This window comes from Neopsephotus bourkii, unplaced genomic scaffold, assembly GCF_033783945.1.
Source record: "Neopsephotus bourkii isolate Nb327-2 ecotype Australia unplaced genomic scaffold, CSIRO-AGI_Nbou_v1 NB_1433, whole genome shotgun sequence".
Lineage (NCBI taxonomy): Eukaryota > Metazoa > Chordata > Aves > Psittaciformes > Psittacidae > Neopsephotus > Neopsephotus bourkii.
In genome coordinates, this window is record NW_026901910.1 from 5875911 (window position 1) to 5901183 (window position 25273).

Below are 25273 nucleotides of genomic sequence, written 5' to 3' on the forward strand. Positions count from 1 at the left end.
AGCAGAGAAGTGGCCCATCTGCATAGAAGCCGCCTGCCTTTCTCCCCCAGCAAACAGAGTAAGGTAAAAGCATCCATCAGAATTCATAAGATGCACCCCTGGAGTAAAAGATTGATTTGATATTAACAGATTCGTGCAGAGACTATAAAGTGATCAAGGCAGAACACTGACACCTCGGAGGCATCGCAGCCCTGCAAACCCACTGGCAATGCAGGCTGGCATCGGTGCAAGCAGCACAGACCCCCCCTTCCCTCCCTTCCCACACAGAGACAACTTTGGGAGCGGCAGGCGGCACTAACTCACTGTCTGCCACCTAAACCCCTGTGTCAGCTCCTCGTCTGGCACCCGCAGCCCCGACGGGAGCCTGCCAGCCCCACACCGCAGCCCGTGCCCCATCACCACGCAGCACCAGCGCATCGCTGTTCCCAAAACCACTAACGCAGAGCATCCCCCAGCACAATGGGACACACACGAAGTCTCCAGGAGGTCCCAGCACCCTCCAGGAGCCCCGCACGGCGCACAGCATCCCCCATGAGCCTTACCCAGATCCCCCCTCCCTTCCAGCCCCCCAAGGCATCAATGCAGGTGCTCCTACCTGAGCGTGGCGCTCTCCCCTTGCCGCACTGTCACGTTGTCCATGGCTTTGGGGAAGGTGGCATCTCCGCTGCGCACGGGCACTCCTGCGGGCACAAGGAAGAGCAGCCTGAGACAGAGGACGACTAGGCACCTCCAGGGCAGGGCTAAGCACCCACCGACCCCCATCCTGGGCAGCAGGGACTTTTCCAACAGGCAAAAAACACACCCGACAAGGCCACCGGGAGCGAAAAGAGAAGGAGGGGGGGAGAGAGAGGAGGGATGGGGTGCGTGTGTGTGGGGAAGGAGGGGAGCAAAACCACCGGGGCTGAGCGATGAGGAGCTCCACGGAGATCAGGAGAGCCCCCGGCAAGGCAGGATGCGAGCGCTGAGCCTGCCGAGCGGCATCCGGAGGGAGTCCCCAGTATCCTTGGGTGAGGGAGGAGGACGGGAGGGCCGGAGGGGAGGAGGAGGAAGAGGAGGAGAGAAGATGCAGTGCAAGAGATGAAGGTCACAGATGTGTGCCTGCTCCAGACGCTACTTTAAGATTCAGACGGGTACGCGCTGCGGAGATCTGGCATCAAAAGTTTATAACCCAAAGAGGAAACGTGGCTCTGGCACGAAAAGGGAGGGCGGCCATAAACCCAGTCAAAAACAGGGGAGTTTGGTTGTTTGCCGGCTGCTGCTCTTTGAAATGATAACGGGAAAAGGAAAACAAGGCCCCCAAAACACCCGAAAGCTCCCCAAAATGCCGGTTCTTTCGCAAGATCGAAACTTCCCCGCGGAGCTGCCGGCGATGTCCCCCACGGGCCGGGCACGGGATGCTCCTCGGCTCCCAGAAGTGGGTCTCCGGAGGTGTCCCCCTCACTCAGTTGAGCAGCGAGGAGGAGGAGGAGGAAGGGTGTCGGGGCCGCGGCGGCGGCGGCAACAGCATCCCGGCCCGGGCGGGCGGCAGCATCCCCGGGCGCGCAGGCGGACTGCCCGCGGTTGTCATGGCAGCGGCTCCATCCCTGACCGGCGATCGGGCTCCCGCACACCCCGGTAACACCCGCACGAACACACACACACACACAGAGCGAGGCGGGCGGAGCGCGCTTCACCCGCCAGCCTTTAACCCCCGCCGCACCGAGAGGCTCCCACCAGCCCAAGGGACTGCACCCCCCCCTTCTCCTTTAACTGCTTCAAGCCCGGATGTCTTGCACAGCTCAGCACCAGGATGCTGGTCCCCTCGGCCACCCCAGCGCCCTTGCTGCATCTTTCCCTGCATCCATAGAATCAATCAGATTGGAAAAGACCTTTAAGATCAAGTCCAACCATTCCCCAAGGCCACCACTAACCCATGGCACTGAGGGCCTCGTCTCCACGGTGTGTGAGCACTTCCAGGGGTGGTGACTCCAGCCCTGCCCTGGGCAGCCTGTTCCAATGCCTGAGCACCCCTTGGGGCAGGAATTGTTCCTCAGCTCCATCTAAACCTGCCCTGGTGCCGCTTGAGGCCGTTTCCTCTTATCCCATCCCTTGTTCCTCAGGAGCAGTGACCAGCCCTCTCTTGGCTCCATCCTCCTGTCAAGCAGTTGTAGAGAACCATAAGGTCCCTCCTGAGCCTTCTCTTCTCCTGACTAAACCCTCCCCCCCCAGGTCCCTCAGCCGTTGCTCATCACACTTCCATCCACTTGTTAATGCATGGTTGAAATCAGGGATGGCTCCCCTTTGGCTAGGAGCCTGTCTGCTGGCAGGGCAGTGAGAAACAAGGTCCTGCTGCCACATATGTGCCCCACCAGATCATTGTGGAAGGGTGCTCCAGGGGATCTCCCTACTCCATATCCCTGCTGTCCTCGCTTCCTGACACAGACACCCTTGCACTAGGATGGTTTTCCACCCCATCACTTCAAACAGGGTAGTGCTTGACATCAGAGTGCACCAACCCCTTCCCTGGTCCCCCTGTAGTCCTGTTATGCACAGGAGGTGGTCTTGGAGACAGCAGAAACCATCATTTACCTCCTCAAGCAGCAACTGAGGGCACCAAGATCTCAGTGACCATCCAGACACATCCATCTCTGTGCCTACAAAAGGAAACCAACCTCACATTGCTACCTCCTTGCGTTGTGCTGTACAGTTCCTCATCCCTAAGTCAAGAATGGCATGGTCCTCAACTGGGTGCACTCCTATTCAATATAACATGCCCCTTTCAGGAGGAATATAACAACCAGTGAAAGAGTTTAAGCTGTTTTGGGGCCCCAATCTCCTCCAGAGACCCAAACACAGCTTCTACAACTGATCAAGAGGTTTTTGCAAGGGGTTTTCAGTGATTTCGAGACAAATTATCAGCACCAAAGATCCTCTCTGTATGGCAGTGGGATGCAGAGACCCTAAATACACCGCTAGCCACAGGCTAGCACTGCAGAGATGTGTGCTGACTCCTGGCACCAGCTTATGGCTGCAGGCATGAGGGGGATGCTGACTGCAGCTTGGATAAATAGGACAGCCCAGGAGCCAAGGGAAGTGCAGGGAAAAGCACAGGGATGAGTTTTCCAGCTCTTCTGATAGAAAATTGCCTTAACCCTGAATACTCAAGTCAGCTGCTTCAATACCAAGCATCCTTTTGGGGGGGAAAGGATGGAGAGGAAGAACACCCCATCTCCTTCCCGATGTGCTCCCACCTTGGCACAGAGGAGCCATGTCTGCTGGCAGGGAAGGAGCAGCAAGGAGAGCACAAACCCATTGCAGCTCTCCACAGTGAGACAGCCTGAGCTCCAAGGGGGAGGATGCTGCAATGACCAGAAGCTGTGCTGGGTTCAATAGTGTTCACCCCTTGAGATAGAAAGCTGTAGACATAGAGTGCGTGTAGCAGGAAGCCTCCCAGAGACGATGTAAATTGGGAAAGGGGAGATTTAAAGGGGGGAAAAAGCCTGTCTGCCTCAAAAGAGCCTCTGAGGAGGCTGGGGACATGCAGACACATGTAAAGGCAAGGTATAAACTGACAGACAGGGTGAACTGGCATATATGGGGCATCCAAAAAGGGAAAGAGAGGAAAGGGAATGTTGCCCATATTTATGGAACAGAAACCTGCCTAACTGGGTAGGACACAACAACCTGGCACCTCTATGCAGGTGGCATACCTCAGTGAAGCCACTTTGGCAGTCAAAGAGCACCCTTTCCTGCCTTGGTCTTCTGGCCCACCCCATCACAGCTCTGGTTCAAGCTACCTTCTGAGGGAGCACACTGCCACCAACTGAAGGGAGCAAGCTGGGACATGGGGGAGGAAAGGGCAAAGGGAAAAAGAACTCAGAATCCAGGAGGGTACAAAACGTGGATGCAGCAGACATGAAAGCAGAGCCACTTCTATAGCCAGACAGTTTGCAGACCAGAGGTTGCATGGGGTGGCTTCAGATCAGGTCCATGTCTAAAAATACCAGCTAGCTGAGAGGGACTCGGAGGCTGGCACAGGCCCTGGGGGCATCAGGCATATGGCAGCGGCTGATCCTGCTCCTCAGAGTGACGTTAACAAGCCCTGACCTTCTCTCATCATCCCAGAGGCTCAGAAAGGGACTGTGATTGCAAGGATGAGTCCCTCCACCTCCCAGCCCATTGTCAATCTCCGCATTTATTAGTGGTGAGGTTTGGTCTCCATCTCCCTCCGAGGTTTCTCCCTCATTGCTCTAATCAGGAGCTTGCAAATGCCAAGAGTCCAGGCTTGGAAGTAATGAATGAGAGACCAGAGCCCACTGTGGAGCAGGTTGGTGGCAGCATCACGCTGGGACCAATGTACAGCAACACTGGGCTTTATTCTGCAGCCCCAGCACTGCTCCAGGTTTATTTTCCCCTTCTCCACACATCTCAGGGCATGCTGGGATGCTCTCAGTCCATCTCCCTTAAGGTGGATGCAGTGAGGGATGGAGACTCACCAGCACCCTCTTCCTAAAGGACATTGATTCCCCCCTCTGGCAGGTTCAACCCATTCCCCTTGTCCTGTCCCTGCATCCCTTGTCCAAAGTCTCTCTCCAGCTGTCTTCTAACTCCTTTTAAACCAGAAACAGATACTCACAGCTTAGGACCTTCCCACAAGCACCCTGCCTGGGGAGAGGAACACTATGAAGCACATGCACTCTTCACACCAGTACAGCATCTTTTCCCGTGGTGAGCACAACCAACCACCATGTCCTTGTCAAAGTGGGAAGTGCAGTCCTAAGCAGGGAAAGAACTAATTCTTAAGGAAAATAGAATGGAAAATGGGGTTTTTTTTGTCCTTTTTTTCCCCTAAAATGAAATTTGAGCTGAAGGGGTTAATGCCAAACCCACTGAAGCAAAAACCCAGCAGAGCTGGAGGGGAAAGCAGTCCTTGGAGGACATGGCCTTGTTTAATCAAAGAACTAATCCTCCACCCTCCAGCACTGGTGGAAGTTCCCAGATCTCCCTCTGGAAAGCCCAAAGAAGCCGTTTCAAAGCTTCTTCCCAGTCCCTGTCTGCAGAGAGCTGCCGGTGCCTCCCGAAAACCGGGGTCTTTCAAGGCATCTCTCTCCTGGGGCATGTGAAATCTCTATTCCTGAACATCCTGGCTACACTATCTGGCCAAGATACACATAACAACTCCATGGTGAATAGAGAGCGCTGTATCTCGTTGGTATCCTGCTACGTGCAGATGGCATCTGGGCTCGGGGCTATGAGATTTTTAACTAATATCTTTCTGCACTACTATCCCCTCCTCCCTTTTCTCCCACCTCCTCCTCCTTTCCACCTCCTCTTTCTCTCCATCTGTCCCCATCCCTTCTCTTCTCCACCTTTTCTCTTGCACACTTGCAGCTGCTAATTTTTCCCCAGCGTATTTGGCACTGCCTGCAGACACCTCTTCCCCCACAGCCCTGCTTCTTCCTTTTCCCAATTGCTGCCAAACAGTCTCTGTTTCTTTACCCTGTGCATGCACACCCTGGCACAGCAGGGACCACAGAACCATGGAATGGTTTGTGTTGAAGAGACCTTAAAGCTCATCCAGCTCCAACCCCTGCCACAGGCAGGGAGCCCTTCCACTGGAGCAGCTTGCTCCAAGCCCCTGTGTCCAACCTGGCCTTGAGCACTGCAAGGGATGGGGCAGCCACAGCTTCTCTGGGCACCCTGTGCCAGCGCCTCAGCACCCTCACAGGGAAGAACTTCCTTATCTCCATCCTGGGCTTCCCCTGTTTCAGTTTGAACCCATCACCCCTTGTCCTATTGTACAGTCCCTGATGCTGTCCCCCTCTCCAGCATCCTTGTATCCCCCTTCAGTCACTGGAAGCTGCTCTGAGGTCTCCACACAGCTTCTCTTCTCCAGGCTCAACAGCCACAAGCTGAGCATCCTCCAGCACGTTGGAACTGGGGTGCAGCAAAGCATCCCCCCATTCCCCAGATAAAAGCTTGGGGAATGCTATTCAGAGCTGCACTGACCACTGCCCAGGCAATGGCACACACAGAGCTCTCCCCCTCCATCCCCCTGCCTCTCTCCAGCAGGATTTATTTCTCCCACTTAATTTTCCCAGTTGTTTTATCTTGGTTTATCTTCACACTCGATCAGGCTCTCTGTACAAAGGGAACTTTTATTTTCTCTGCTGTTACATTTAATGCATTTTATCGCAGGAATTTAGCAAACAGAAAAACACACTGAGGTAATTGTGACCAAAAAAAACCACCACAGCTTATTCCTCAACCTGATCGTGGTCGTGAGCTCTCCTGGGCAGAAAATGCAAACTCAAGACCCATTCTCTTCCCTAACGTCCAACTATGGGGCTGGTTTAGCGATGAACACCCCTCCAACACCGTCCTCACAACCTAAATGCATGGATAAAAGCTCCCATCTTCCATAAAATCCTTCTAGGAACATGCAATCCCAGCTGAAGCAGAGGTGTATGCATCCCCAAGGCCAGGTTGGATGGGGCTTGAAGCAACTTGGTCTAATGGAAGGTGTCCCTATCCATGGCAAGGGTTTGGAGCTAGATGAGCTTTAAGATCCCTTCCAACCCAAACCATTCCATGATCCCATGATTTCACTTTCCAGCAGGATTTCTGACAACGATCCAGGATTTCTTTTTATTCTAAGGCAAAGCAAAATGTGAAGATTTCATTTGTGATGCCAAGATTTCTTTGTTGTTGTTGCCATTCCTGTTGGTATTTCGTGCTTTTGGGCATGTGTTCAACTCCCATGCGGTCTTTCCCTTCAAACCCAACCTTCTAGGGAAGAGGCAGGGGGGGCCATCACAGCCATGTGACATTTTGCTTCGGTGCCAAAACATTTCCATATCAAAACACGCCAAAGTTCAGGCTGCTCCACCAAAACAGCACAACAAAACCCCACTGCATTGATAGTCCTTGCAGGCATCTGCCAAAGAGATGCTTCCAGCAAGCCCGCATTTCCCACATCACTGGGAAGCAGAGGGAAAAACCAGAGTGGGGCAAAAAGGAGGGAATTGGAAGGGTTGGAACTGGATGATCTTAAAGCCCTTTCCAACCCAAACTGTTCTATAAGTAGACAAGAGAAAGAAAGGGAAGGGTGGGGGATTACAGAGATTAAAAGCCTCATGCTTCAATACCAGCCCAAAGGATATGGGTTTTCCATAGTGGGGATGCTCAGGGGAATGGGAACATGGCACACTGCAACTCGAGGGTGTCAGAATCCATGTTCCCCCCAAGACAAGAGCAGGTCTGAGGTTACAAAATGCCCCTTCTTGCTCTGAACCTTCAGTTCCATCCCCTTATGGCCCAAAGTCCTATTTATAAGCAATGTAGGTTATGAGTAGTAGGGGCAGACAAGCTGCTCTTGTTTCCAGCTCACTGCACCCTCCCATCAGTGTGACCAAGCATGGGGCAACACAATGGCCCCATTTCCCCCAGATGCCACCTCAAAAAGCCCCCCACATCCCTACAGCAAGCACAGGCACTGCCAAGCGGAGCAGGAACGTTTCTTCCCTCTCCTGCCAACATTACAAGGCTCATTTCATTGCTGCTTGCAAAGCGTTTTGCGAGCTCTTAACTGAACTAATAAAAGAACAAATAAATAGATAGCGCAGAGCCCTGTTGATGCTATTTCCAAACACGAAGACATCGTGTAGCCTCTGGGCTTATTTACAAAATACAAAGACGTGGAAACGATCAGAACACGCTTGTGCCACCTCCACGAGATGCTGCAAGAGGGAAACCACGGTCTTGGTTGTCCTGGGAGGCTTCGAAGCAGTATCCCCAGCACCTATTCAGAAGGTGGCAGGAAGGAAAACCATATCTACCTGTTTTGCTCAGTGGGTATTGCTATTTTTCACCCCTGGGTGACACAAGAGCCACTCATCACAGAGCTGGTTGGGATAACAACTTCTCCCATGCTGGGCGATAGGAGGACCAGTGTTCCCCAGCGCTGGGCTGAGCATCAAACCTCTCCCCATGCTATGCAGGCATGTCTAACTGTAGAGCTACAGGGTTTGCAGACCAACCCCACTCTCAGCTCTGCCTCTGTATCAGCAGAGCAGCCAAGACAACAAGATGTAAAGCTAAAGAGGGAAAGCAAGAGGAAAATATGCCTAATTCCATAGACTGAAAACCTGGATTCCCCTGCAAGCAACAGCTTGTGCTGTAGAGAGCTGAAGCACTGCACAGTGCTCAACCTGCCCACCATATACCCCTCCAACGTGGTCCTCTCCTCCTAGGATGGTCCCCAGCAGCCCCATGGTTCTCACTATGGAGCAGCACAGCCTGTCTATCACCAGGAAGCCCAGAATCCTGCTTCTGCCTTGACACACTCATTTCTCACCCGCTCTCCTTCCCGAGGCAACGGGCCAACACACATGAGCCTTTGGAACATCTCACTGATGGGACAAGCTGGCTTCCAGGAGCATCCATCTCCTGCCTGTGCTGCTGGAAGAGGCAGGAGGGATGGCGGCAGAGCAGGGTCTCTTTACCTCCTCTCACCCCTGCAGCGGGTATCTTGGGCTGTTGTGTTAAGCAGGTAAAGGTCTAAAACACTTACTCGTTGCTTGTCTGAACTTCCCAGGCTGCAAATCCCAGGGGAAATCAGAATTCTCAGTGTTTGCAGTCTTTCCTCACCATGCCCACTGCAGATGATGTTTTTCCTCCTTTGAAATACTTGTTTCTAAGGGCTAAAAGGAAGGGGGGGAAACATCGGGTGAAGGAAGGATCTTGGCTCCTGCAGGCTTTGGATAAGTTCACTGGGAGTTTGATTTGAGCTGTGGGTAAATGCCAGCACAGGGACCTCACTATCTGAACCAGCGGATCTGCTCCATGCACATCTCACTGCTGATTTATTCTCAGGGGTATTGGGCACAAAGAGATAAATATGCAAGTGGCAAAGCCGAGGTGGGGATGGGAACATCTCCATCTTCCTAGGTCAGCTTTAATTCATCTCTTCAAGTCAGCCTGGTCTGAGCCATTTACTTGCGACTCCAACCCAATTCTCTTCAAAGAGAATGGATTCTGGGATTAAAATCTAGGTTTGCAGCAGACAAAACTAAGCACGTTTTATGAGGAATAGTAACCTTGGGGGAGGTTTACCTGCGGTTTCAAAGGCTGAGCAAGGTTTCTGTACACAGTTCTGCCTGCTGTCAGCAATCCCTGCTATCTCCGGGTTGCTGACAACCCGACAACCTCCGATACCGCAGCAAGGAAACAGCCTGCAAGCTGCAAGAGCTTGTTATCCCGTTCTGCAGAGAGAATAACGAGGTAGGAAAAGACAAAGGAAGCCAAATTCCGTTGGAGGAATAAGAGACCTGCCTCAAGCCACGCTGGAAGCCAAAGGTCCCTCCAAAGCATTGCTCTGTGCTCCATTCCCAATGGGCACACGGCTTTGGAGCAGCCACCAGGAGCTGGCTCCTTCACCACCAAGTAGCCCTGAGGTTCCTTTGGCTGTATTCAGGGCAAAGCCCCCTTTACCCCCCCTCCAATTCAAACAAGGACAAATCACTGCAACAGCAGCGTTCCAAAACGCTTCCCAGGCTGGATTCAAGACACAGCATCCCCCTGTCCAGGGCTATTCATCCCTAAATCAGAGCCCCAGTGAGCAGGATGAGCTGGAAAGCTCCATCCTTTCCTCACCCATCCTGCATCTCCTCACGACTCTATTGTCATGTTAAGCAGCTGCTCAAACATTAAGCAAACCCATCAAGAAAAATAGGAGCCTTGCAGATGGGTGGCATTTTCTTCCTAACTGCTTTGGTTTTATTTACTCGGGTTATTTTTTTCCTCCCTCCCTCCTATCTCCTTCACCCTTTAAACCCATCCCTGCTATTGCGGCTGGCTCCGCAAGCCACCGGCCTGATAAGCAGCCGCTTGCTCACTTCTAGACCTCCCAGGCTCTCTTATTCATTGTTGTTTTCTCTGTTGCTACAAATTGGCACTTCTAAAGAGATTTCCAGGCCAAGTATTAACCCCCTCCGGAGCTCAGCCACATAAACACACACGTTATTTGTCAAAGGAGGGGAAAGCAGGCGAGCTGTAGGGAAATTTAAGTGACTCGTCTGAAACAACGAAGGCAAAGGAGCCAAGACAGACGTTCCTACCTGCTCCAGGTCCTTCTCCCATCCTTCCAGCCCCATCTGCAGCCAAATTCCTCCATCTTCCCAATAAATCAGCAAAGACAAGCTCCCTTTCAGCCCTAGAAATAGGACCCAGGAGTCCTGACCGTATCTAAGCACAAAACAAGGTTTCTCCTCGTTGCAAATTCTGAGCCAACCTCCTTTTAGGAAAAGTTTTATAGAGGTTTTATTTATTATCAACTCCTGGATGATAAAATGAGGCCACTACAATGAGTCCTATTTATTTCCCCCCAACACCTTCAGAGGGCTGAGATAGGAAGCAAACGAAAGGCTCCAGCACTGACCCTAGGTTGCAGACCATTGGGTGATTATATTATAACAGCTTGATAGCAGCTGTGATTTAATGCAGCTGTTAGAAATTAGCAAGGACTCCATCGAAAGCATCCCAGTCACTCACAATAACAGGCTAATAAATCATTCCCCCAGTGCTCCATGGCATTTATAGTTCTATTTTAGAGCTGCAAAGCAGAGATCCGCCTGCTCTCCTGGATTTATTTTTATTTATGCTTTTAATAATGCAATTAAATAAATAAATTTAAGGCTGTTGTGACTCTGTTGCCAAAAAAAGCACCGAGGAGAAGTTCCCCTGCATGACTTCCCTTGGTTATTTTCTCCCCAATAGCCAATTAAACGGGAAATGAATGGCTCCAAGATATTGTTTCCAACACATGGGATGAAAATCTGGCACCACTGAAATCCAGGGGATGCAGGGAGGAAGATGGAGGGAAGAGAGGGCAAAGCTGGGGTGGTTGTCACTCTTCTCCCCATCCCAATTTCTTCTGTCACATCATTATCCTGAATATCCAGATGCTGCATTTCCTGGGGGCATACGCGAATGCACCCACCACTTACCAACCATCAAACCCACCTTTATTAATATCTACTGGGGCAACGATTTGGGGCATTCCCATGCTCCTAAAAGGAGGATCTACCTATTACGGCTGCATTAGAAACCTCCCCTGAAATGGGATGCCTGATGCCAGAGCAAAAGGATGGGCCCATGGGGCTGGCTGTCCCATCTTTCTCCATGAACCACGTTATGAAGGAGCACAGGTTGGCTTGGCTGTCACTCCAAATACACCCAAGGGAATTACATTTCATGGAATCATAGAATCCCAGACTAGTCTGGGTTGGAAAGGACCACCCAGTCCTTGATACAGGTCCCTCTCCAGCATCCCTGTAGCCCCCTTCAGATACTGGAAGCTGTTATGAGGTCTCCACACAGCTTTGGCTACTCATTTGCTGCCCAGCATGATGTGCCTGGTCCAGACATCCTGCTTTTTGTGGAGAGGATGGCCAAGGGAGGCAGGAGCACCACCACAGAGTATCTCACACAGAGATGGGCATGAGCTCCAAACTTTTCTTCCTCCTTTCCTCAGGCCTTGTAATGTCCAAAATGGCTCCACAAACCTCACCAAGGAGTAACACACTCTTCACTCTGTCCATCACCCCAGTGGACCCAAGATCCTGCCTCTGCCTTGACAGAGACTAGGGAGGACAATACACCCCTTCCCTATTCTTGCATGCCAAGGAGAGGTGATGATGCATCTTTCCTGCTTCTCTCCCTCTAAACTCCCTGTACACAGCATGTCCTGGAATACAACACACCACAGATTGACAGCTTCAGGGTCCAGGCTTGTTTCAAAGGGCTTAAAGCAGAGTTTCAACCAGGCTTGCTTTGCACAGCACAGGGGAAAAGCCAGGCACCTTGTTCACTGCTTCTAAGCCAAAGGCAAAGACCAAGGAGCAGAACCAAGACTGGAGCTTGATGTACTCCCGAGGGAAGTTCACGTTGGGTTATGTTTTATGAAGTCCTCATCCCTTTTCCTCTTATAGCTCCTTAAAATGAGCCTTATCCCATCATCTCTCACATGGTTGCTTTGTGCTCTCCAGGGAGCCTGATGCACACACAGACCTTGCCAAGTCAGCTTCACCTCATCGGGGTCTCCATCATTCAGAAACCTGGCCCATCCAAAGCCTATCTGCACCCTGAATCAAGGTGGGGAGCAAGCAGCAATGCGTTGCCTCGACACTACCACCCTCTTGGATTGCAACCCACCACAATCGACTAAAAACACTGAAAATAGACTATTTTAAGTGATTTATCTCTCAGCCACACATGAAACCCTGGTGTCAGGGAGTTTAGAGTAAACCAACACCCAATACAGGCTCCCCTGAAGCTGAATCCAATCTCTACTGGGTCCGTTTAAAATGCTCTCAGCGTTTTCATCATATCTTTGCTTTTAAGTAGAGTTACAGTCAGAAAAATTACTCTGCATACACGACCCCAGAGGTTCCATATTTCTTCTGCTGCCGTGACAGTTCCTGACCAGATCTGCTTAATTTACAATTTGGGAGATAGGGTTGCTTCCCCCCCTCCTCCCTCCAAACTGCCAGCCTTGCAAATTCCTCAGCAATGGAAATACTTGCCCCCTTCCTCGCTGGTTCTGTCACCTCAGTGCAGGATATATGGACCTGGGCATGGTTCCATGGATGGAGAGGGAAACCCGTCTGGTTCCCAATTCCAGAGATGCAGGGGCAGCTCACTGGAGATGAAGCACTGGGTTCCATGAGGATCCCGAGCAATAAGGAGTAGAGGATGGGGGTCTTTGGAGATGCTTGGAGAAGGTCTTAGGGGTGCTGGTCTATATGAAACTGAGCATGAGCTGCATCAGTGTGTGCTCACAAGCAGAAACCCCCTGTGTGCTGGGCTGCATCCCCAGCAGTGTGAGCAGCAGGTCAAAAGAGGTGATCCTACCCCTCTGCTCTGCTTTCATGAGACCCCACTTGCAGCACTGTGTGCAGTGCTGGTGTCCCCAATATCAGAAGGACATGGAGCTGTTGGAGCAAGGCCAGAGGAGGCCATGAGGATGAGCAGGGGCTGGAGGAGCTCCTGTATGGAGCCAGGCTGAGAACACTGAGTCTGTTCAGGCTGGAGAAGAGAAGAAGTGTGGAGACCTCAGAGCAGCTTCCAGTGTCTGAAGGGGGCTACAAGGATGCTGCAGAGGGACTGTGCATCAGGGACTGTAGTGATAGGACAAGGGGTGATGGATTCAAACTGAGACAGAAGGAGTTCAGTTTGGCTGTAAGGCAGAAGCTCTTCCCTGTGAGGCTGCTGAGGCGCTGGCACAGGGTGCCCAGAGAAGCTGTGGCTGCCCCATCCCTGGCAGTGCTCAAGGCCAGGTTGGACACAGGGGCTTGGAGCAAGCTGCTCCAGTGGAAGGGGTCCCTGCCCGTGGCAGGGGTTGCAACTGGATGAGCTTTAGGGTCCTTTCCAACCCAAATCAGTCTGGGATGGTGTGATTCTATCTCATGTAAAGCACCAGCAGAAAGCCGCCATATCTGTGAGGTTTTAATCACAGCAACTGATTTTTTGCAATTACAGTCTGATATAATGGAATCTATCATTAAAACAATGGGTTCAGCTGCTCTGATCTTTTCCCATTTAAATAAAGATGGATGGAGAAAGCTCTGGGAATTGGCACCACCCACCAGACAGGCATCTCTATCTCAGGAACACCAGTGCAATCAGGACAAGCTGGAGAGAGCTGTTCCTGGCATAGTCACAGCTCCCCATGGAGTGACAACAAACAGCTGCTCTCCAGTGCCCCAGGCACACAGCTTAGACCTCAGTGGGTCTCTGAGCATCTTCTCTTTGCTCCATCAGGAAGGTTTTTAGACATATGCATGGATGGAGAAGGAGTCACGAGTCCAACAGCCCATCCACGGTCTCTTCTGGTGCCATCCTCCACATAAAGCACAGTCCCCAGCCCAATACTGAACCTCTTCAGATGTCCTTCATAGCAAGCAAAGCGCTCCAATGACTGCAAAAATGCCTTCCCAAAAGAGTCAACTGTAGGCAGGTATCCCCATGGGTACAGCCAGGCTGAATCCTGTGTCCAAGATCCAAAGCAAAAGTCTTATTGCCTTCTGCAAATCCACTTGGTACCAGTTATTCCCTTCCTTACACCAAATCCTCCTCTTAGGATGCAAGAATCCTTGATCTCAGAAGAAAGCAGAGGGTTTCAATAAGCACTTTCAGCAATGTTTTAATAATAAAAAGCCTAATTAAATCTTTACATGTCTAAATACATTTGTCATCTCTTTTCATTAATAATGCTGCCTTTAATGTGATCAGCTCCTCAACCCCTGCAAATAACCTCCTCCAAATACTCCAGCATATCTGGTGTGCCACTGGCACAGGGAGCTCAAGAGCTATCCCAAGGCTCTTTGGTGGCAGTGCTCCACAGCCCTCTACTGCCATCAATACAAAAGGGAATGGGAATCACAGCTGGGAGCATGACCTGGGAATGGGTCTTCATGGAAGATGTAGGAACCACATTACACCAAACCTGTGGCAAATGCAGACATGGGAAAGTTCTCCTGCCAGGACCACTAGAGACAAGCAGGTGAAGATGCAAGAAGACTAGAGGCATCAGAACACCCTATTGTCAAGACCACTGGCACATTAAAGACAAGCCACTCAATTCCTAATGCCTTAAGGATGCACTGAGCTTCAGCTCTTCTCCCTAATGTGGAAGATCAACAAGGAGTCACCCTCAAATAGGCCCCAACCCATCCTGCCTTCTACAACCTGTCCCTAAAGCCTAATTCAAGCTACTGGTTGAGCACTGCCTGAGCATCCTCGATAGCTGGGCACAGCTCTTGTGCAGTTTGCTATTTGTTTTATTAATATTATTATTGTTATTATTTTTAACCGTGGAATCATTTTATTAATATTAATAAAGCCACTGAAAGTGCTAATTTCCTCCATCATTCTCCTAATTACCTCTATTGAATTGTGAGGATCATCTGCATGAGTAATGACTCCCCATGCATTTGCTTCACTGTTCTGACTCTGCTCGGCAAGGAAAGCAGCAAAAGCTGGATCCTACACCCGCAGATGGGAGGAAAGCATCCTTCAAACCACCACCAGATGCCTCCTACGTCAGCAACAGTAACCCAAGGACTCTCCCCCCAGCCTCAAAAGCCTCATCAGGTTCATTCTGCATCAGTACAAGGGATGGGACAAGTCTTCCATGGGGAAGGTGAGTGCTTTTAGGCTATTTCCCAGTGCTCTGCTCCTCTGGTGGCTAAACACCCTCACTATCACCTTCGAAGATCACATGTGCATCACATCACCTGCTGCATGATGCCCACCCCAGAGGCACCACCAGTTTGAATCTCACATGGATTTTGGCTAGCAGCATCACTAAGGGATACCTTCCTTAGCGGCTGGGACCAGGTCTGAATGGGCTGAAATGGATTGGATGGATTCCCAAAGGTATAAAGAGTCTTTCCAGGAAAGAAGGAGAACAGAAATCCTCTTCATTTCATTCCCTTCTTGTTGCTAATGCCAAGATGTTTTCCCTTCCTAAGTCATCTATAAGGTCTCAAAACAACATCCAGCACAGGAATGTTTTCCAGCTCTGGGAACACCCCAAGCACAAAACCAAGGAAGACTCAGCTCTTCCCTGTGAGGATGGTGAGACACTGGAACAGGCAGCCCAAAAGAAGTGAATGCTCTATCTCTGGCAGGGTTCAAGGCCAGGTTGGACACAGGGGCTTGAAGCAACCTGCTCTAGTGGAAGGTGTCCCTACCCATGGCAGGGGGCTGGAACTGGATGCGGTTTAAGGTCTCTTTGCACCCAAACCAGTCTGGGATTCTCGAAGTCCAATCCATCATCCATCATGGAAGTCCGTGCTGCACCGGCTCTGCAAGGTGAGCCAGAAGGAAAAGGGACACCAAAAGTGACACGTCTACAGCCTGATTGCAGCACAACCTGGCACTAGCAGCTGCACAACACCCTCAGGCTTGCTAAGGGAACACGAGTCTTTAAAAGATGTATGATGTTCTTGGATGGGATCCATTCCCCCGCAGCTACCGCACGCCAACAGCCCTGCACGAACAGCAGCGCATGGCAGTGTGAGGCTGAAGCTCTGTGGTGGACCCTTTGCAGGACCTGGCATCCTCTGCTACCAGTCCTGAGTGCTGCAGGACATCTGGCTGGGGAGAGAATTCAAAGCATGAAGGAGATCACTGCTCTTGTCACAGAGATGCTGCTCCAACAAGCTGCTTGTGCAGGCAGAGGGAAAAGATGGGATGTTTCTGATTCCCCCGTTACATTTCACTCAACTTATGGGACAGGCTTCAGCATAGAGAAGATAAAGCTCAGGGGAGACCTTAGAGCAGCCTTCCAATGCCTTATGGGGGCCTACAAGAAGCCTGGAGAGGGGCTGTAGGGACAGGCCAAGGGGAATGGCTTTAACCTGCCCAAGGGGAGACTGAGCTGAGCTCTTAGGCAGAAGCTCTTCCCTGTGAGGGTGCTGAGGCGCTGGCACAGGGTGCCCAGAGAAGCTGTGGCTGCCCCATCCCTGGCAGTGTTCAAGGTGGCCCCAGGCTATCCCTCTGCCTCCAGAAAGTCCTCTTCTGGCAAGGGGGTAGGATGCACATTGGTGTTTTCCATGCTAGCAGCAGTGTGGCAGGGAGAGGGAGGCTCTATTAGCTAGGCTCTCACTGCACTCGAGAGGCTGTGTGCATCATATTTGTATTCATTTTCATGAACTCCCCATAAAAGTCACTAATAGAACACAATCTGCTAATTAAATTTCACGCAGGAAGGCATTTTCACCTTAGATTAGCAGTGTCCTTGTGCATTTTTTGCCACTAATGTACTAATAACATCTTATTTATCTTATAAATGAATTCCCTTAGACTTATCATTAAATTTGAGCTATTAACGCGCTCAAATGAACCCAACGTGAAGGGGGGTGGGGGAGGGAGGCAATTCCAAAGGGATGGAAATCACAAATCCATTTTCCTCCCTTTTTAGGAACAAGCTGACAGCTCAGGGGAGCAACGTCCTGCCTTTAACTGCTGCAGAGGTTCCAGCGAGAGCAAGGAGCCCTCACCAGCCCTCAGGTCTCACTGCCAGGGGTGTGCTGCCCAAGCAAATGGCATGAACAGCTTCTCCAACCTCAGGTATTCCTGGTGGGAAGGTCTATATTAGAGCACATAGAGGACCAAGATGCATCTCACCCCATTCTTGCTCATCCCATTGGGGCCGTACGTTTAGACCTACATCAAAATGCAATGCTTCCCAAGTTCCCCCTCAAGATGTCCCATCTGGGTGTGCAAATTGCCTGGAGAAGCCAACTGCTGCACCTGCATCCCAACCAGGGCCTGGATTTAAACTACTTCTCCAAGGAAGGGAGGAGGTGGGGGAGAGGCGTTCTTGCTCATGAATCTTGGCGGGATGCAGCTGCTGCCTGTGCTTCCCTGGATGAGAAGATGGATAACGGAGAGGAGGTCGAGCTGCAATGCTTAAATCCAGCTCTGCTTCGACATGTTGCTGAGAAACCTCCCCTTGTAGAGCTGGATTTTCCCACTAGACACCCTCAAACCTCCCTTGCGCCATCACCATCCTCCTGAACACCATGTAAAAACCCGATGTCAACCACCAACAACTCGCATTGAGCTGTGCCTCAAAGGATGGGGTATGCTTTTGCATCCAGCTTTTCCCTCTGCTGAGGCTTTTTGTCTCAAATGACTGGCTCAAATCCCACCCTGGCTGAGCAAAACAAGGGCAACGACTGTTTCTTCCCCAGTACCATCGTACAACGGTGCTTAATAGCCGACTTCGCAGAAGAAAACAACATCCAACCTAACAATAGCGTTTTCTTCCCATTTCTGAAGACGCCTTTCCCACTTGGAATTGGATGAGGCAACATTGACATCCAGTGGCCGATTAGATTAATCGCAGCAGAGCTGACGTATATTCCCTAGGGATGAAGGGATTCACCAAGGGCTGGTAGACGGAGCTGCAACAGGCAGAGATACAAGCATCTCTTGCCAGGACCACCACCACAAACCAAGGGATATGCATTTCAGGGCTGTGTTATTCCCAAATCCTGATGGAAGGCAGTATGGACCTACTGGCATCAATCTGCACCTCTAATCCAAATGGAGGTGGTGTTTGTCGGCCCCATCATTCTGTGACCGAGTCCTTTGAGAACCCCAAATGCTTTGCAGGGTGAACAGCAGCATGCGTAGGCACTGCCATGTTTCACCCCTAGACACAGGCATTGAGTCCATTATAAAGCCAATGGGAACCAGCCATAGATGCTTTTCCATCACCCCTAAACTACATGGACAATAACCTCCATCCTCAACACAGGACACTTGAAGATTTGGCTGGACAAGGTACTGGGACATCTATCTTTGCCAAGAAAAGCTCAGATAATCCTTGAGGTCCCTTCCAGTGTGGTATTCCATGATTCTATGACTCTAGACCTCCCAGGTCAGCATCAGGCTCTGCCCAATATCCTCTCTGCTATCCCAAGCTCCAGCTGGATCTACCTATTTGCAGCACAGAGCTTCTCCCCATCACCAAACCCCACCAGCTCCTGGCTGTGTTTTAGCTGTACAGCACCGTGGCACAGGGCTGGTTATGGATAACGTGATTCTCAAAACTCATTCCTGATGGGCCTCTATGAGGGCCGGGGGAATTCTTGTATTCCCCCCTTGGAGACAACACAACTGAGGCACCAGGAGAGAAAGAAGACTGTGGTGGATGGGGGAAGGCTGCAAATTCAGGCTGTTTTCGCAACTACAGAACCATTTGCATGCCCACAGGGGCACTTCGATGTTGGTCCCTCCCCAGACAGCTGTAAAAGCAGAGGCTCCCCCTCCTCAAATCTGCTTTTAAGGTTCTCCAGTTTCTGTGGGGCTTCCATTTGATGTTTCAAAACACGATGGCATGTTACACGCCACGCAATTAAATATTGATAGGGAATTCTCCCCAAGTATGGTTCCCCTCCATCTCTCTGCCTCCGCCGGGAGATGTCAAGTTCTGTTTCCTAAGCTGTCCCCATGCAGTGATTACGTTCATTAGGGCACCAGCCTTGTGGTTAAAAGTACTTTCTTTGCTGTTGTACGTTTAATTAGACAACTCTTGCCTAGAAATTATTTATAGCCAAGCTTGGGAGCTATTGTTAGGGCTGAATGTAAATAAGATTCAAAAGGGAATTCCCAGGGCACCCCTGTGGCTGGTGAGCCGCTCGCTTCAATCCATTAGAACTGGTCCCAGCGCCCCTGTTTAGCACATGATTCCGGGGGCTTTATGGCTGCAACTTATGCTATTTAACACAGTAATAAGGCAAGCCAGGCTAGGAGCAGGTTTCCAATCCAACTTGGGATGGACAAGGAATATTTTCTCCTCCTGGCAGTGCAGGGAGCTGGGGAACCTCCAGTTCAATTGGACCTTATCGCTCCCTACACCTGCCTGACAGGAGAATGGAGGCAGGAGGGGGCTGGTCCCTGCTCCCAAGGAACAAATGACAGGACAAGAGGAAACAGCCTCAAGCTGCACCAAAGGAGGTTTAGGATGGAGATCAGGAACAACTCCTTAATGGAAAGGGTGATGAGCATTGGAACAGGCTGGCCAGGGCAGTGATGGAGTCATTGTCCCTGGAAAGCTGATTCTATGACAACCACCTGAGAACACCTGAGCAGGGTTACATGGTTGTTTGAAACGACTGGGTATGGAAATGTGCCTGGGAAGGACACAGACTGAACCCAGGGGTCTCAAAGCCCTTTGCATCAAGACCATGACAAGCTACAGCACTGTAGCTTCTGAAGGAAAAGCGAGCACATCAGTCTGATCCTTCCCAAAATGGCCAGACCAGCTCTCAAACACAGCCACAGCCTCCAGGTGAGATGTTCACCCAGGCCCCAGTTTTCTTCCTAAATACCATAGATTGTCATTTGAGTTGGAAGGGACCTTAAAGCCCATCCAGTTTCATGAGCAGGGACACCTTCCACTGGAGCAGCTTGCTCCAAGCCCCTGTGTCCAACCTGGCCTTGAGCACTGCCAGGGATGGGGCAGCCACAGCTTCTCTGGGCACCCTGTGTCAGCACCTCAGCACCCTCACAGGGAAAAGCTTCTGCCTAAGAGCTCATCTCAGTTTCCCCTCTGACAGGTTAAAGCCATTCCTCTTTATCCAAGCCCCACATCTCTGTTTTCAACCCAAATTAAGTACTGGGATGGACAGACACACTCTCCCCACCACCCTACAAGAGCATTTGCCAACCAGCACTAGGCCACTCAAGTCTGGATGCTTCTCTCCTCTCCTGCCAGCCCAGCACTCGCACACCAACTGTGCACCATTTGATGGATGATTCACGAGGTTAATCTTGCATTTTCACACCTTCAGGTGTCCTCCTGGCATTTGAGGGAGAGGAAAAACACACTCAGAATGGTGTTATTTAGCAGAGCAGCACTCAGCAGCTCAGAAATAGCTGCTCCACACAGAGAGCAGCAGCGAGGCCAAGCGTGTGAAGCGGCCAATAATGCAACAAAAATGGTAAATCCCTATAAGCTACAAATAGAATCATAGATCATGGAATGGTTTGGGTTGGAAAGGACCTTAAGATCAACCAGTTCAAACCTCCTACCACAGGCAGGGACACCTTCTGTTAGAGCAGCTTGCTCCAGGCCCTTGTGTTCAACCTGGCCTTGAGCACTGCCAGGGATGGGGCAGCCACAGCTTCTCTGGGCACCCTGTGCCAGTGTCCCACCATCCTCACAGGGAAGAGCTTCTGCCTTAGATCTAACCTGAACGTCCCCTGTTTCACTTTAAACCCATCACTCTTTGTCCTATTGGTGCAGTCCCTGATGAGGAGCCCCTCTCCAGCATCCTCGCATCCCCCTTCAAATACTGGAAGGCCGCTATGGAATGGGGTGGTTTGGAAAGGACCACACTGAGCTCCCTGGTGGCACACGAGGTGTCCCAGCCCTGCTGGTGCCGATGCCAGCACGGCTGCCATCACTGGCCAGGCTGAAGCTGTCACTGCTGTCGAGAGTAACACCATGGGGAGGTCTATTATTTTAAACATATAATTGATTCTAATTCATCACTTATCGCACGGTGACAGATTTGGAGAGAGTTGATTATCTCCAGCTCAGCACGGGGGCCCGAGGGGGGAATGCTCCTATTGTTCAGCAGTTCCTGCTCCTGCCTCAGCTCTAGCTGCTCCCGTTATCTGTCTGATTAAGTTAGGGAATGTGGTATCTCAGGGTCCCCAGGTAACTGTCAGCGCTCATATCCTCCCCTTGCAGGATTAAAGCAGCCTTTCTGCACCTTCTCCTCCTTGACCTGACTGTCACACATAGTCTCTGTGCTTAGCTGACGGTTTGAGCATGGCAGAGATGACCATCGCCCCCTCCCTGCTCCCAGATAGGCAGCAACACTAAGAAATCCACAAGGACCACACCGCCAAGCCCTCTGGAGCCTGCAGGATGCAACCCCAAACCCTGTGGCCTCCATCCCTCTCCCTTCCTGTAATCTCCAATGCGAAAATGCCAAAGTGACACAAAAGCAAAGGTACCCAAAATGCCAGTTTAACACAGGAATCGTAGAATCCATCAGGTTGGAAAAGGGCTTTAAGCTCATTCAGTCCAACTGTTCCACAGCACTGCCAAAGGCCACCATCAACCCATGGCACTGAGGCCTCGTCTCCATGGCATATGAACACTTGCAGGGACGGTGACTGCAGCCCTGCCCTGGGCAGACTGTCCCAATGCCTGAGCACCCTTTGGGGAAGGAATTGTTCCTCAGCTCCATCTAAACCTGCCCTGGTGCAGCTTGAGGCCGTTTCCTCTTGTCTCATCCCTTGTTCCTTGGGAGAAAAGATGCGCAAATCCACCCCTCTGCAAACACAACTTAGCCCAAATCCACAGACCCAGTCCAGAGGGTCCCCCTCCTCCTCCCCAGCCCTTCCCCTCCTGTTGGGATCATGGTTAAAATAGGTGGATTTAGAGAATTCTCTCATAGAATTGTTTCTATGATTCTAAGTTCCATTCCACAAGGAGCTTCCAACTTCTCAACACTTTGTTTTCAGTTCCGTTTCAGACTGAAAAGACACAAAAGCACCCGCATCCTTTCTTCTCTTGAGCTCAGCAACACCCCAAAATGCCAGAAATGAGATTTTTAAGGACTTTAAGGGCTCACTTTGCAATTTCACTTTTGTATTTTAGATGCTTTGGAATGATTTCTCCCACATTTCACCACGCTAAACATGATGCCGAGCATCACCCAGCACCGCTCCGAGCGTGTTATTAAGTGACATAACATCATGATGGAAACACTTTACAATCTGATCCTATTTTCAGATCATTAGGGCTGCTGCTTCTCCATTCTGATTGAAACATCTTTGGGGGGGGGGTTGAGATCAAAGTGTATCTTGTTCCAAATGGAAGGAAACAGTTTGATATTGTTCAAGAACAGCGTCAAACCCGGGTTTTACAACACGAACAGCAGCAGCTTTTCATCTCAATGTCAAACTACTCATTACAACAACAAACACGAGGCACTTTTATCTCTAAACTAGGATGTTTTAGTCGACTTGAAGTAGTAGCTGCCCTTAATTATTTGAAACCCCAAAGGAAACACTGCAAGGCTTCAACTCGACATGCAGAAATAATACAACCAAACCTCCAAGTGGTGTCGTGCTCAAGAAAAACTCTCAAACTTCCCATCCTTTGGGATTTTCCTGCCAAGAAGAGCAGTACAAGGGAGGTCTGTGCTGTCCCACCATGCCATGGGGATGTTCTCCCCTGTCAAATGCACCCAGGAGGCTCAGGAAGGGGTTTTTGCTGGGACTTGATGTCCCGGGCAGTGTCATCCCTGTTGTGCCTTCACTGCCATGAAACAGAGGCAAAGGATGCTCTGCACAGTAAGGAATGAGTAATGTCACCTAGATAGACCTTGATAGGCTTCTATGTGATAAGAAATACAGTCAAAATGTGATTTAAACCCAGCCTGGAAAGCTGTGGCGAGGATGACACTGCTCTGTGGACAAAGCACCTTATCACTCTCCTATTTAGAGGACAAAGGAGCCACAAGATGTATTTTCTGTCTGGAGGGGACAACAGAGGTGTAGGTTTGGCACCATCACATACAACTGAGCACCAAGGAGCTGATCGACCCCTTGAAACTGTAAGAGGTAAACAAATAGCAACAGTAACCGTGTAGATATATGACTTAGACTAAACAAAATGATGTTTTCCAAACACACACTTGCATGTACCCATGAAGAGCGGATGCTGCAGTCTGCCTGGGCTGAATCAGACAGCGTGAACTCAGATGGGATCAGAACGACCCGGTGAGGAGCATTCCAAACTGGAGCAAGATAAAAGTGCTGTCTGAGTGGATTCATTCCCATTAGCAACACACAACTTTTCCCCCTCTTTTGGGTGTCTTTCTTAGGGAGAAGTTCTTCCCTGTGAAGGTGGTGAGGCACTGAATACCCAGAGACGCTGCAGCTGCCCCATATGTGGCAGTGTTCGAGGGCAGGTTGGATGGGGCTTAGAGCAACCTGGTCTAGTGGAAGGTGGCCCTGCCCGTGGAACTGGATGAGCTTTAAGGTCCCTTCCTTACCAAACCATTCCATGATTCTGTATGATGATGCTGGCATTCCTCTCCATGTATCCATGCCTCATCCTTGGAAACCCAAACTCTCTGCTCTTACAAGCGCAGATGAAGCCCTTGAGGTGCTGTCGGATGCTTCCCAAGCAGCTGAATACTCCTGAGGTGGGCTGGGCTCTTGGTTGCAAAGAGGAGAGCACTCATTTCCCCGCCAGCTATTGCCTTTGCTGCTGACATTTTGCTCAGTGCATGATGAGCTTCCTCCCCCACTTCCCCTAGGAATGACACCGCTGTTATCTCCGCTGCATCTAAAGCACACACAGACTCAGTTTAGGGACAGTTAATTTCCAATTCTTTCCAGATGGGTTGGAATAATATCCCCAGGTGGTAAATACATTATTAAGAAGGCAGTTTGGTGTGAAATTGGCTATTAAAATATAGATAAAGTTTAATATATTGAGCTCCTTGTCAGAAAAATCACTTTAGAGGGAGCTTATTATTTGTTTGATATTAAAAGAGTGACAGCTCCGCTCCAAGTGACAAATGGGGAGGGGGAGGATATGCCACCAATAATGAACAAAAGCTTTTTAACATTCAAATTTAGGTTGCCATTCAACCCCACCCCCCCCAATACTCTTCTGGGCATGCCCACCCTGAGGATCCATCCACCAAAACTCCAGTGCTTGGGAATACCAGCATCCCACGCCTATCCCAAACCCCAGCCATGATGCTGGTGGAGGAACACGCTTTTTATTCCCTTTAGGGGAATTCCAAAGCAAGCAGCCTTCCTTCTTTGCTCCATGTTTTCTTACCCTCTTGGGAATTAGCAGCAGAAATCCAAATGGAATAATGTAGGGGGATAAACAACTTCATTATAACTTCATGGGGATGCTCTAACTGCCCACAAAGGGTCCTTCTGTCCCACCATTGCAGCTCAAAAAGCACAAAGCTGTACAGCAAACCCACATGAAAAGCTTCGAGATCCACTTCCCACACAATGAGCACATTTGGAGCAGCAGCATTCCAGCCTGGGTGGGATCTATGGAGGATAATTGCCCACAACATCACCGAGATGGAACAAGCAGAAAGCGAGAGACAAGCTACATCTTCCCACTACTCTGTGCAGGGCTTAAGTAAGGTCTCCTATTACTAAGACTTCATTAGTTTTACAGAATATACTACATAACGTTTACTAGCGGGCTATGAGGAATCATAAATAATTAAAATTAAATTACACTTGTCCAGGAAATTAATGAAATGCTCCCCACATTGCCTTCTCCTTCTGCACTTCTCTATTCCTTCTTAAATCTCTTGCTTCTGAACTTAGGCTTTTGTAGACAGGCCTTAAACCAAGCTGCTCTTTGTACCACAACAAGACAATCAAATGCACCAACCTGCTTTTTACCCCATTCAGCCACAAAGCAGGAGAGATGCCAACTGAAATGAGTGCAGTGCATGTACCCCCCTTTGAAATCAACAGTGGGGTTAAAAGCGTTCTTAATCAGCATTATTATTATTGTTATTATCATTATTATTATTAGCTGGCAATTAGCAAACTTCAATAAGTGGTACTTAATAGATCTTCCACTTGATGAGGAGAATTTGCTGTCAGAAGCCTTTGAGGGAGGCACAATAACAGTGGAAAACATATTAGCTAATTGGCTAAATCCCCCAACAGCACCAGAGCCCTTATGAAAAGGGAAGAAAAAGGG

General features: G+C 50.3%; 1 protein-coding gene across 6 annotated transcripts in view; it reads right to left on the bottom strand.

Annotated features, from left to right (window-relative positions):
• Positions 1-25273, bottom strand: part of LOC133220461 (opioid-binding protein/cell adhesion molecule homolog) — a 332740-nt gene that overhangs the window by 95853 nt on the left and 211614 nt on the right. For 3 of the 6 annotated variants that reach the window (XM_061368627.1, XM_061368626.1, XM_061368630.1), the window contains one exon: positions 596-680. In XM_061368627.1, the coding sequence (XP_061224611.1) occupies positions 596-680 (85 nt within the window). Of the gene's footprint in view, positions 1-595; positions 1642-10097; positions 10357-25273 lie in introns of those variants that run through there. The other 3 variants (XM_061368628.1, XM_061368629.1, XM_061368625.1) reach the window with 3 other exon arrangements.